An 11,372-nucleotide genomic window follows, 5' to 3' on the forward strand; every position below is an offset into this window, starting at 1 on the left:
CTCCTCTTCCCATGCATGTAACCTTCTCCTCTTTCTATGCATGTAACATTCTCCTCTTCCCATGCATGTAACCTTCTCCTCTTCCCATGCATGTAACCTTCTCCTCTTTCTATGCATGTAACCTCCTCTTTCTATGCATGTAACCTTCTCCTCTTCCCATGCATGTAATCTTCTCCTCTTCCCATGCATGTAACATTCTCCTATTCCCATGCATGTAACCTTCTCCTCTTCCCATGCATGTAATCTTCTCCTCTTCCCATGCATGTAACCTTCTCCTCTTTCTACGCATGTAATCTTCTCCTCTTTCTATGCATGTAACATTCTCCTCTTCCCATGCATGTAACCTTCTCCTCTTCCCATGCATGTAACCTTCTCCTCTTTCTATGCATGCAATCTTCTCCTCTTTCTATGCATGTAACCTTCTCCTCTTTCCATGCATGTAACATTCTCCTGTTTCTATACATGTAACATTCTCCTCTTTCTATGAATGTAATCTTCTCCTCTTTCTATGCATGTAACATTCTCCTCTTCCTATGTATGTAACCTTCTCTTCCTGCCTCTTAACCATCCCTATTCTGATTCCCAAATCTCCTTCCACCCCTTGTGAAACCAAGTCAGTGAGCATTTATTTAACACCTACTATGTACCAAGCACTGAGTACACAAATACAAGAAACAAGCATCCCCCCCCCCCACACACACACACAGTCTTTGCCCTCAAGGAACTTACTTTCTAATGGGAGAAGACCACACACAAAAGAGAATTGAAAATAGGGAAGAGGGGAAATGTTGATGAAGTCCAGTGAGTGAGGAGCAGAGCCAGGGAAGGAATTAAAGATGGTGGCCCTGGGTCCTTCCTCAAAATGGTGGTTCTAGGAGTAGTGCACCAATGAAGGGAGGGGGCCAAAGGGGTGGGGAGACGCTCCAGGATGAGAAGGCCCTCCCTGGAGCTCAGAGAACAATGTGCTCAACTGTCTTCCCAGGGAGAAGTAAAGCTCTGCCAAGGATGTGTATCCGTCTTCTGCTCTTGGGGAAGATCAGACCCTGAGATAGAATAGGAATAGGGGTAAATGTTCTCTGAGTTCCCCGGGTATTCAGGGACCATTCAACATGACCGAAGCATTGCATGCTCCCTTCTCTATGTCCTCTGGTCCCTGGCTTGGTGCTCTCACTTCCCACCCCAGCCTGCTCCAAGGCGGCATGGTCCCTGTCCCAAGTGACCTAATAGCTCAATAGCAGTAGTGGGGGGTGGGGGGTAGGGTGACAGGGACAAGACAAATATATACATGGAATCTACCGAAATATATAAATGCAACGAAAGAGAGGGAGATGAGAGATGAGAAAAAACTATTCTGTCCATTGAAGAGTGAGTGGGAAGACTTTCTTGAAGAACTTGGTTAGGAGCTCAACTCTGGATCATTCTCACCCCTTACCCCAACAAATATGTCTGTACTTTCTTCTCCCCCCCAACCAGACCCCCAGACTTTTGTCTCTCTCTTGCTGCCTGGTGCCTGGTTCTATTGTTGGCTCTGTCCTTCCACATCAGCATCAGACCCAGAAATCCAGAGAGGGGAAGCTGTGGGGTGAAGTTGGAGGGAAAGGGGGGTCGTGGGCTCTAGGCTAGGTGCCAACACTATTTGTCTTCTCCCCCCAGGACCCTGACAAGGGCAGGCATCCGGCTGCTCCCCTTGGGGATGTGCCAACAGCTCCCCAGACTCCGAGTCCTGTGAGTAGCTCTTGGGCCTGCCCCAGCCCTGACCTCATAGTCCCCTTTTCCCCATGGCCTTAGAAATGCCCATTTTACTCCTATCCCACTAGGCCAGATGGTGCCCCTGACAGAGAGACAGATCCAGGCCCTGCTGAGAGCCTGCCAAAAAAAAAGGCCTTCCTTCTTAGCTGGGTTTATACAAGGGAAATAAATCTCCCATGAGACCCCGGGGCATTTGTGCAGCCTTGCTCTCTGTGAAGCCAAGGGAGTTGTGCTTCCTCCTTGTCTCTGGTTTTGATTCTGAGGGCATTCGGTTAGGTTCCCTAAATGTCTGAGCAGATGGCTCCAGAACCCTTAATTGGAAAGATGATTATGTGCATAAATCCGCATCAGTTGACATAAAACTCATCCTACTCATTTTCTCCCACTCTGGGTAGTCCCTGCCTCTGGTCACTCTTTCCCCTAGTTTCCTTCCTTCCATTTCTCAGTGCCTCTCCATCCCCTGCTCCCTTCATGGGTCTTCTCTCCAGCCCCTATCCTCTCCCCTTACCTAGTGCTTCCCAGCCCATAGTCAATGAAGCTGGGCCAGGGCTCACAGGAGAAACACCCTGCTGAATTCTCTCCTGGCCAGGCTGTAGGAGATCAAGGTTTAGTAGAGGTAAGAGGGGTGGAAGAGTCCTGTCAGTTTTTAGGAAGTGAAAAAGGAAATTGATGTCCGAGTGTCAGGTGTGTGAGCAGTGGATCTGCCCCCTGGGCCTCCTGACTTCCCCGCTGGGGGGGGAAAGACAGCACCCCTCCACTGCCCTTCCCCCAGATAAGCTTTCCCCATCCCTACAATATAATATGCTCCCCATACACATAGCCTGCTTCTTTACCGCCTGTCTTGGCTTTTTCCTTCCTCCCTGCAGTGAACTCTCTCATAATCAAATCGAGTTGCTGCCCAGTCTACGCAGGTGTCAGAAACTGGAAGAAATGTGAGTCAAAAGGAGGGAGGCTGGGGAAACCAAGCTGGCTTTCCAAAGTCTGTTTGGAGGAACAGGGCAGAAAAGTCCAAAATCGAGTCGTGGCTTTTTACTAAGGGGAGATTTCCACCACTTATTTCTAGGCTCAGAATTGTTCAAGCCCTACAGAATTTTTTATTGCTGCTGTCACTGCCTTCATAGGCATTTTGGTGCACACAGGTCTGGAGCCCTGGAGGGCACTTGGGATTCAGAGTAAGGAGCAGGCATGGTCCCTGTCCCCAGTGATCTGATGGTTCAGTGGCAGTGGAGGATGAGGGGGCCAAGACAAATACACAAATAACATCAATGGAAATATATAAATGCAAGAAAAGCTATTCTTTCAGCTGAAGAATGGGGGGAAGGCTTTCCTGAGGAGCTTGGTTGAAAACTAAACTTTGGATCATTCTCACTCCTGTAGGGGTAGGTAGGGAAGTGGAGGAATGTTATGGGGAAAAGGGGGAAAAGCTGAGGAGAGGGTATCTACATGGCTCTGTAAGGCTGGATTACAATAGGGCCGTGCCAAATCTAGGAAACAGCCTGGAATTTCACTGAGAAATGTCATTTTTAAGAGTCTTAGGCTTTGTAAGGGCAAAGTTGACCTGGGGGCTGCCAGAGCTTCTGGGCCTGAGCCTAGTCCAGAAGAAGGAAGGTTGGTAGATTGTAACAAAGTAGAAAAGGGTAAGGTGAAAGAATGCTGGGCTACCATGGGTGAAGAATAGGTGTGGATACCAGTCTCAAAACTGGCTCTCTAAAGAAGTTGTAAATGTAATTACACATCCCATGGCTTTGTACCATGGCTCCCTTGAGGTTAGGCCATAGCCCCCCAGAGTATCCTGGTACACATTTTGGAGATAATTTTCCTAGAGCCCAGGGACTGTGAAGGGGCGCCCAGTTCATCTATGCCAACTATTCTAAGGAACTATTCTAAGGAACCTAGAAGCAGATCCTTGAAACTGGGAAAAGGTTGCTACTGATTCAGGGGGCATTTTAAGGGATCAGTTAATCCAAGGAACCCCCATTTCAATAAGTCATGGGTGGGGTAGCCTAATTGATTCAGGTATCTGGGGAGGATGCCTCATTCAGGGAATGGGAGGGCCTAGTGACAAAGAAGGGATGGGGCTGGGATCCAGACCCAGTGGGAGCTCTGAAAGCTGACTCCTCTGGGCCACACTGGTGGTTTTGTGGCTTTGTTTCTTGACCCACTTACCCAAGGCAACCGGATACCCATCTGCTCCACTTAATCCTGGTGACTTCCTCGGGCTGGGCCCTTTCTTCCTACGCCAGGAGAAACGGGGAGCTTCCTCCCTCCTCTTAGAGTGGGGAGCAGGGCCAGAGCCTCCCCACTGTCCCCTTTCCTTTCTCACCCTGTTTTCTCTTTCTGCCTTAGCGGCCTCCAGCACAATCAGATGTGGGAAATTGGTGCTGACACCTTCAGCCAGCTGAGTGCCCTTCGAGCCCTGTGAGTACTAGAGAGTTCCCTATACCTCATTACAGCCTAGGATGTCCTGGGGAGCTCTCAGGAAGGGCAATATGCTTTTTTTTTTTTGCTTTTTGGAGGGGCAATTGGGGTCAAGTGACTTGCCCAAGGTCACATGGCTAGTTTTTGTGTTAAGTGTCTGAGGTTGGATTTGAACTCAGGTCCTCCTGACTCCAGGGCCAGTGCTCTATTCACTGTGCCACCTAGCCGCCCCCCTAGGGCAATATACTTCTGGTGAAAGGTGTTGCACCCCACCCCCCAAGCATACATATAGTATAAGCATGCACGCATACCCCTGAATACTGATACCATAAAAACATGCAAAGTATATATGTGTGTATATACACATATATGTATACATGTACATATAATCATTTCTATACAGACATATGTACACATATGGATATACAGGCATTCAATACCTATATGGGGACTTGCATAGCTAGATAAAATCTATACACATGCAATACACGCCCATACAGATCTGCGCATATGCAACACCTATCGATAAGCATGTAATACACATATACTTTCTCTCGCTTCTAGACACTGAGACAATTAGAGTTTGCCTAACACGTTCTCCCACCCACATATCCCTCAACTATTGGCCTGTGCCAGCATTATAGATGATTTCTCAAACCATTTCCCATCCTAGCACCCAAGGGTCTGTGGGACTGTGAGCCTAGCTGCTGCCTCTTCTGTCCTGGGGTCAAGTGGTACCTTCCTACTTGAGTAGGTTGCAGTCAGTCTTATGAAGAGTCATGAGAATACTGGTTGGGAAAACTAAGTCAGCAGCGTAGCAGCTTCAATTCCTTTCCTAACTTCACCTCTGCTATTCCCTTTGGCTGCCGTAGGGACCTGAGCTGGAATGTCATTCGATTCATCCACCCAGAAGCTTTTGTAACGCTCCACTCCCTGGTCAAGTTGTGAGTACTCAGCCTTCGCCTTTCTCTGGTTACCTGAGGTAGGAGCTAAGATTTAAAGCTACTCCACCAGGCCTGGGAAATAGGGGGGATGAATGCCCCAAGGAGGGAGTGCTTGGGAGTGTTTGATCATGCATCACAGAGTGGTGAGCACCTTGCCTAATCATTCATGTGCAGGGCCCCTCTGATAGGCGGTATGACAGAATAAATAGTGGGAGTCTCTTTTGTGAACTGGGGTTTTCGCACATTTCCAGGGTACCAACCCTCATTGTGCACATCTACCTTCTCTCACTAACCCTTCTCTGCCTTTTCTTCACCAAAAAGCCCTCGATGCCTTTAGGATTCCTCCTGCTGGGATTTCTTCATAGAGATGGAAACATTTTTGTCTATGTAGGATCTCAGCCAAGGCGTCCCAAAGAGGGACACTCCCTAGAGGCCCACTGGTTGGGGTGGTAGCTTAGGGCATGTCATTTTGGGAGACAGCTGGAGGCTGTGATTCTGATAAACCGCTTTATGTTCTTTTTTTTTTTTCTGGAAGATATATGTTTAATTGATTATACAGTGTGTCCCAAAACTCTTAGTGCAGTTTTAATTTTTAATGATTTCAAAAGTGTAAATGCTAATAACTTACCTTCGGAATAATTCCACATTATAATTATTTATATTTCTTTATAACTTAATTTGATCTTGTGAATTTTGAATAGTATAATTTTCATTTTAACAAAACTGGATGCCCTTCATTTTGCATTGTAAATGGCTTCAAGTTCTAAAAAGAAGGGTCAATCAATCCATCCATGAGCATTTATTAAGTGTTCTATGTGCCCGGCACTGTGCTAAATGATGAGAAGAAAAAGTTAGAAAATTAAATAATCCCTACTTGTAAGGAATTTACCTTATAAAAGAGCAAGAAAGGAGCTTAGAAGTCAGAGCTGAATTCAATCCCCCTATTTTATAGACAAGAAAACTAGGGCCCAGAGAGGTTAAATAACCTATTTAGGATCACATAACTCTTTAGCGTCCCAGGTAGGATTTGAACCACAATCTTCCTGTTGCCAAAATCAGCATTCTACCCACTATGCCCATATTGCTTCTCTCTCTCTCTTTTTCTCTCTTTATCTCTCTCCTTCTCCCTCCCTCTTTCTCTCTCTCTCTCTCTCTCTCCTCTCTCTCTCTCTCCTCTCTCTCTCTCCCTCTCCCTCCCTCTCTCTCCCTCTCTCTCTCTCCCCCCCTCTCTCTCCCTTTCTTTTTCTCTCTCTCTTCTCTTTACTTCCTCTCTTTCTCTCTCTTTGTCCCTCACTCTTTCATCTAGACTCAGTTTCCCTGAGTTACCTTGTAGGTAGCTCAGTGTGGAAACTTCCTCTATACTGCAGATCAACAAACTTACAGCATTCCCAGCCCACAGTGTAGGCATTTAATAAATATTTATTGAGTGACTGACCAGATTCATCCAACCATTGTGGGGAAGAGGCAGGGCTGACCTCTCCACTGTACCACCTGGCCTCCATAGAGATTCCATTATATATGAAAGGGACCTTAGTGATCACCTACAAGCAGGTGCTACCAGGCTGATGTGAAATGACTTCCTGAACCAAGGACAATAGCTATCTCTCAGAGTTTTAAGATGCTTTCTGCTTTTCAAAGTTCTTTCCCAGGCATCATCCTATGTCACCTTGGCTTCCCACTGTGAGGTGCCCACATAAGTATTCCATCCTTTCTTGCTGCAGGTGAGGGGCTAAGGTTTAGAGATGTAACATGTCCAAGGACACACACACACCATATATCAGTGGAGGCGGCACGACCAAAGCCTAGGCCACCAGGCTCTTGAATCTGGGACTCTTCCCACAGTTCCAGCCGGCCTCTCAGACATAGTCTGTGGCTGTGGTGTTTGCTTTGGAGCTTTGGCCCCCTGGGTTTATCCGGTAGAATAACATGGGTGTTCCTGGCTCTCAACTCTGTTCACCTCTAAAAGTAACTGCAGTGCACAAGGATTCCCAGGCCGTTGACTCCGAATCAGAGCCTACATTGAGACCACAGACAGTGACCTCTTGTTCTGACGGAAGAACAAAAATAGAGCCAGGAGAATGGGATGGAAAAAGGAGACATTCCCCTGGAACATTTCTGATTAGCCTGGGCTCTCTTGAGAAGGACAGGAAACCTCCAAGGGGTGTCTGCACCCTGAGGACAGAGGACTTGTATCATCTCAGGATATGAACCAGTTTGCTAAAACAACCACATGCCGCAGGCCCAAGGATTCTGGAGCTTTAGAAAGGAAATATTTCCCAAACCCTTTGTCCCTCTCTGTCCGATCCTTAGCTGCCCCTTATTCTCCATCCCTGGTTCCTCAATCCCTGCTGAGCCTTGGTAGAGTCAGGGGGCATTTTAAATGGCTTCCAGTGAGGACAGCAGAGGGCTCAGAATAAATCCTTGCTCCCATTTTCAGAGCCTTCTCCCCATCATTTAAGCTCAGGAGGGGGTCACGCTGACCCTCCCTCAGCACAGCCCTGCTCCCCAGGCTCTTTTCCCAGCTGTCTCCCCATCTTGCATCTGAAGGAGCTCTCCGGTCATATTGTTTGTCTTTCCTCCTGCCGGCCACAGGGACCTGACGAACAACCAGCTGACCACACTCCCACTGGCCGGGCTCAGTGGGCTGGTACATCTCAAGCTCAAAGGGAACCCATCCCTCTCTGAGGCCTTCTCCAAAGACAGCTTCCCCAAGCTGAGGTGAGAGACCCTCATTGTCTCCCAATCAGGCAGGGATTTCCACCAGGGACAGCCAGAATGCTCACTAAGAGTCAAAGAACATCAGAACTGAAAAGAACCTTGGATATCATCTAGTTCATTTTACTGGCAAGGAAACTGAGTCCTCTATGAGGGAAATGATTCAGTCAAGGTCACACAGCTTGTTGGAACTAGATAGAATTCACTTTAGAGGAGTATCCTCTATCCAGATTTCTGGGTTTGGAAGTTTCCTAGGGATAGGGGACAACAGGGGTCTAAAAATATGCCTTTTGTTATTAATATTAATAACATTTAGTTTTACATGATTGTACACATATAAACAATATTGGATTGCTTATTATCTCAGGGAGGGGAGAGGGGAGGAAGAGAAGGAGGGGAGAGGGGAGGAAAGAGGGATAAAATTTGAACTTAAAACTTTTTTTAAATGTTAAAAAAAATTTTAACTTGTAACTGGGGGAGAAAATAAAATATTATTAAAAATATTAATAACATTTACATACTGTTTCAACCCTATGAGATATGTAGCATAAATGCTGTTAGCATTATTTCTTAAGTGAAGACACTGGAACTTAGAAGGGTTATGTGACTAAGGTAATTGATTAGGTAATCTTGGTCACATTTTGGGGCTTGACTGAGCCTGCATGGGGTGGGATGAGAGGGATAGTGTAGGAAAAGGTTCATCATACTTGATCATTTCCCCTTAAGACCTGCCACACATATATGTCTCTGCTTCCCTCTTCTCCTTCCTGTTTCCTTACCATTCTGGCCTGCCCATTGATTACCAGCTCAGGAATGATGGCATTCTTCTGTGTTGGGGAGGCCCAGAGCTGCCCTAATAGGAAAATATGCTGAAAGCTATTCTCTCCGTGCTAATGACATTCAGGCCTCCTCCATTCAGGGTAGGACAGTCTGTGTGGCCCAGGTCTTGTCTGCTACAAATTAATGAGCTACCTGCAGGGTACTAATTAAAAGTGAAGCCCAACAGTGCTGCGTGCAGAAGTTGAGGAGTACAGTTCTGGGGTGTCTCGGAGGGCAGGGATGTAGAGGTAAAGTCCCTTGAAGGAGAAGGTGGAGGGAGCTGAGAGCATTCTATCCCCCTCCATCTCTACCCTACCCAAATGACATGATGGAGTTTTAGACCGGGCGATAGGGTGGTGAGACCTCCTGAGGCATCTTCCTAGTGGTACCAATGTGACCATTGGTAAATTACTTCTCCGCTCTGGGCTTGTTTCTATAGATAAAAATAAGAGTCATTCCCAGTTCCCAGCCTCACCTCTAAGGAACAGAAGGACCTTTGAGCTTTCCAGATCCACAGGATTGTCGATTTAGAATTGGAAGGGGTCTTCGAGGTTACATAGTCCAGCCCTTTATTGTACAGATGAGAAACCTGAGGCCCATAGAGGGGAAGTAATTCTCCCAAAGTCACATTGATAGTGAGTGGCCTGGCTGGGCTTTTCACTCAGCTCCTTCAATTCAAAATCCAGAATTCTTTCTACTATACTGGAAACCAATATAGATTAGCCCAGGAGCTGAGTTTCTAATTGATCCTCATGGTGTTCAACAACTAATTTTTTAAGGGGCTTCATGCATTTATTTGTTTGTTTATTTATTTTGGAGAGGGGAAGGCAAGGCAATTGGAGTTAAGTGACTTGCTCAAGATCACACAGCTAGTAAATGTCAAGTGTCTGAGGCTGGATTTGAACTCATGTCCTCCTGATTCCTGGGCCCTTACTCTATTCACTGAGCCACCTAGCTGCCCCTAACAACTAATTATAATTTTTAAACATACAAGGCACTATGAAGAGTGTCAAACTGGAGATAGAAAGGGCCATGGCTGTTGGGTGGTGGGCCCTGGGCTAGAAGTCACTGGATCCACACTTAGCCCAGTGTTTCTAAGGTGCCCACTATTTCCTCCTCAGGGTCCTGGAGGTGCCCTATGCCTACCAGTGCTGTGCTTATCGCACCTGTGCTGGCTACTTCAAGGCTCCTGGACAGTGGGATGCTGAGGACAGCCACACAGAGGAGGAAGAGGCCATGAAGAGGCCACCCGGTCTTCTTGGCAGTCATGCAGAGAACCACTGTGAGTGAGCTGGGGAGGTAGAGATGGGACTTATGAGGAAATGGCCACAGGAGGATGAGTCAGGGGACGCACTGAAGGGAGGGAGGGAGGCTCTGAGTCTGGAGAGGAATCACTGGACTTTGCCCAGTTGGGGGAAGAATATCAGTGCCCCTCCCCTTCCTCACCCCAAAGGAGAAGGAGCTACATGGTGGTCTCAGCTGGTTATCCACCAGTGGCTTAGTTACTGCCAGTGCTGAATGCCAGGGTACCATCCACTGAAAGGGGTTTTGTAGGATTCAGAGCAGAAGAGACCTTAGAAACACATTTACTTCAAGGATTCTTAACCTAGAGTCTTTATTTTGATACCTGTATTTCAATATGATTGATTTCTTTTGTAATTTTCTGTATTTTATTTTATTAATTTAAAACATTATTCTGAAAAGAGGTTAATAGGCTTCCTAGAGTGCCCAAGGAGCTGGTGAAATGATTAAGAAACCGACTCTGGCCCATTTCCCTCATGTTACAGATGTGGAAACAGGCCCAGAGAAGGCAAGAGAAGGTCACACAGGTAGTTAAGAGCAGAGCCAATATGTGTACCCAGACCACCTGATTCCAAACCTAGAGCTTTTCCCACCCTATCAGGCAAGATTCTTCTCCTATTCCCACCACTGTTGGTCTGCATACTTAAGGAAAACAGACTCATTATAGTCTCAGCCAGAGCCAAGTGAATTAAATTACATCTACTTCCCCCTCCCCCCCCCAAAAAGGACAAAACCCACACAACAAGCCCCTATCTCATACAATATATTGCAGAGCCAAATAAGAAAAAAAAAAAGCCAATTGTTTGCTGTTTGGGATGATTCCTGCCCCTCCCTCCAATTCCTTATCAAGCATAGTCTGGAGTTGACTTTACTGCATGGGGACTATTCTTATCTGAGATAAAGGCCACGGATGGTGATCACAGTGAGAGCCTTTTAGGGCAAGTTAGAACTCTGTCTTTGGAGTAATTAGGATGAAAGGAAAAGTTGGGTGGGGCCAGGGAGAAGAGAATGGTTCAGAACCTTTTCATTGATTGGTCTCTGAGATCAAAGTCAGGCCTTTTCAGCCAGGGGTTCAATGACTTGAGAAAGTGTTCTCCCTTGGGAAGTAAGTGATGCTGCCAGGCAGGGAGCTTCAGCAGGGAGGGGAAAGGGTACTTTCTGTCTGGAGTTTGTTTTGGTTTTTTTTGGACCTCTCTTTTCTCTCTTTGTGATAGAAAAAACAACAACAGAGAAATCAAACTCGGCACAGAACAAATGTGGAGATAAAATGATTTAAGAGAAACAAATGCCTTTTCATTGAAGAGGATGTATTGGTGTATAACTTATAATTATGAAGATTGTTGAGAGAGGAGAGGTGGGGAGAGGGGAGAGGAGAGAGGGAAGAGGAGGGAGAGAGAGAGAGAGAGAGAGAGAGAGAGAGAGAGA

General features: G+C 46.6%; 1 protein-coding gene across 3 annotated transcripts in view; it reads left to right on the forward strand.

The window, feature by feature from the left end:
• The window catches only part of LGR6 (leucine rich repeat containing G protein-coupled receptor 6), a 160,892-nt gene that overhangs the window by 141,870 nt on the left and 7,650 nt on the right, over positions 1–11,372 (forward strand). For all 3 annotated transcript variants that reach the window (XM_069074571.1, XM_069074572.1, XM_069074573.1), the window contains 6 exons: positions 1,654–1,725; positions 2,616–2,681; positions 4,096–4,167; positions 5,040–5,111; positions 7,704–7,829; positions 9,767–9,927. In XM_069074571.1, the coding sequence (XP_068930672.1) occupies positions 1,654–1,725; positions 2,616–2,681; positions 4,096–4,167; positions 5,040–5,111; positions 7,704–7,829; positions 9,767–9,927 (569 nt within the window). The remainder of the gene's footprint in view (positions 1–1,653; positions 1,726–2,615; positions 2,682–4,095; positions 4,168–5,039; positions 5,112–7,703; positions 7,830–9,766; positions 9,928–11,372) is intronic.

Source organism: Petaurus breviceps, unplaced genomic scaffold, assembly GCF_028583685.1.
Source record: "Petaurus breviceps papuanus isolate PSGF00001 unplaced genomic scaffold, PetGlider_PUasm1.0 90895, whole genome shotgun sequence".
NCBI lineage: Eukaryota > Metazoa > Chordata > Mammalia > Diprotodontia > Petauridae > Petaurus > Petaurus breviceps.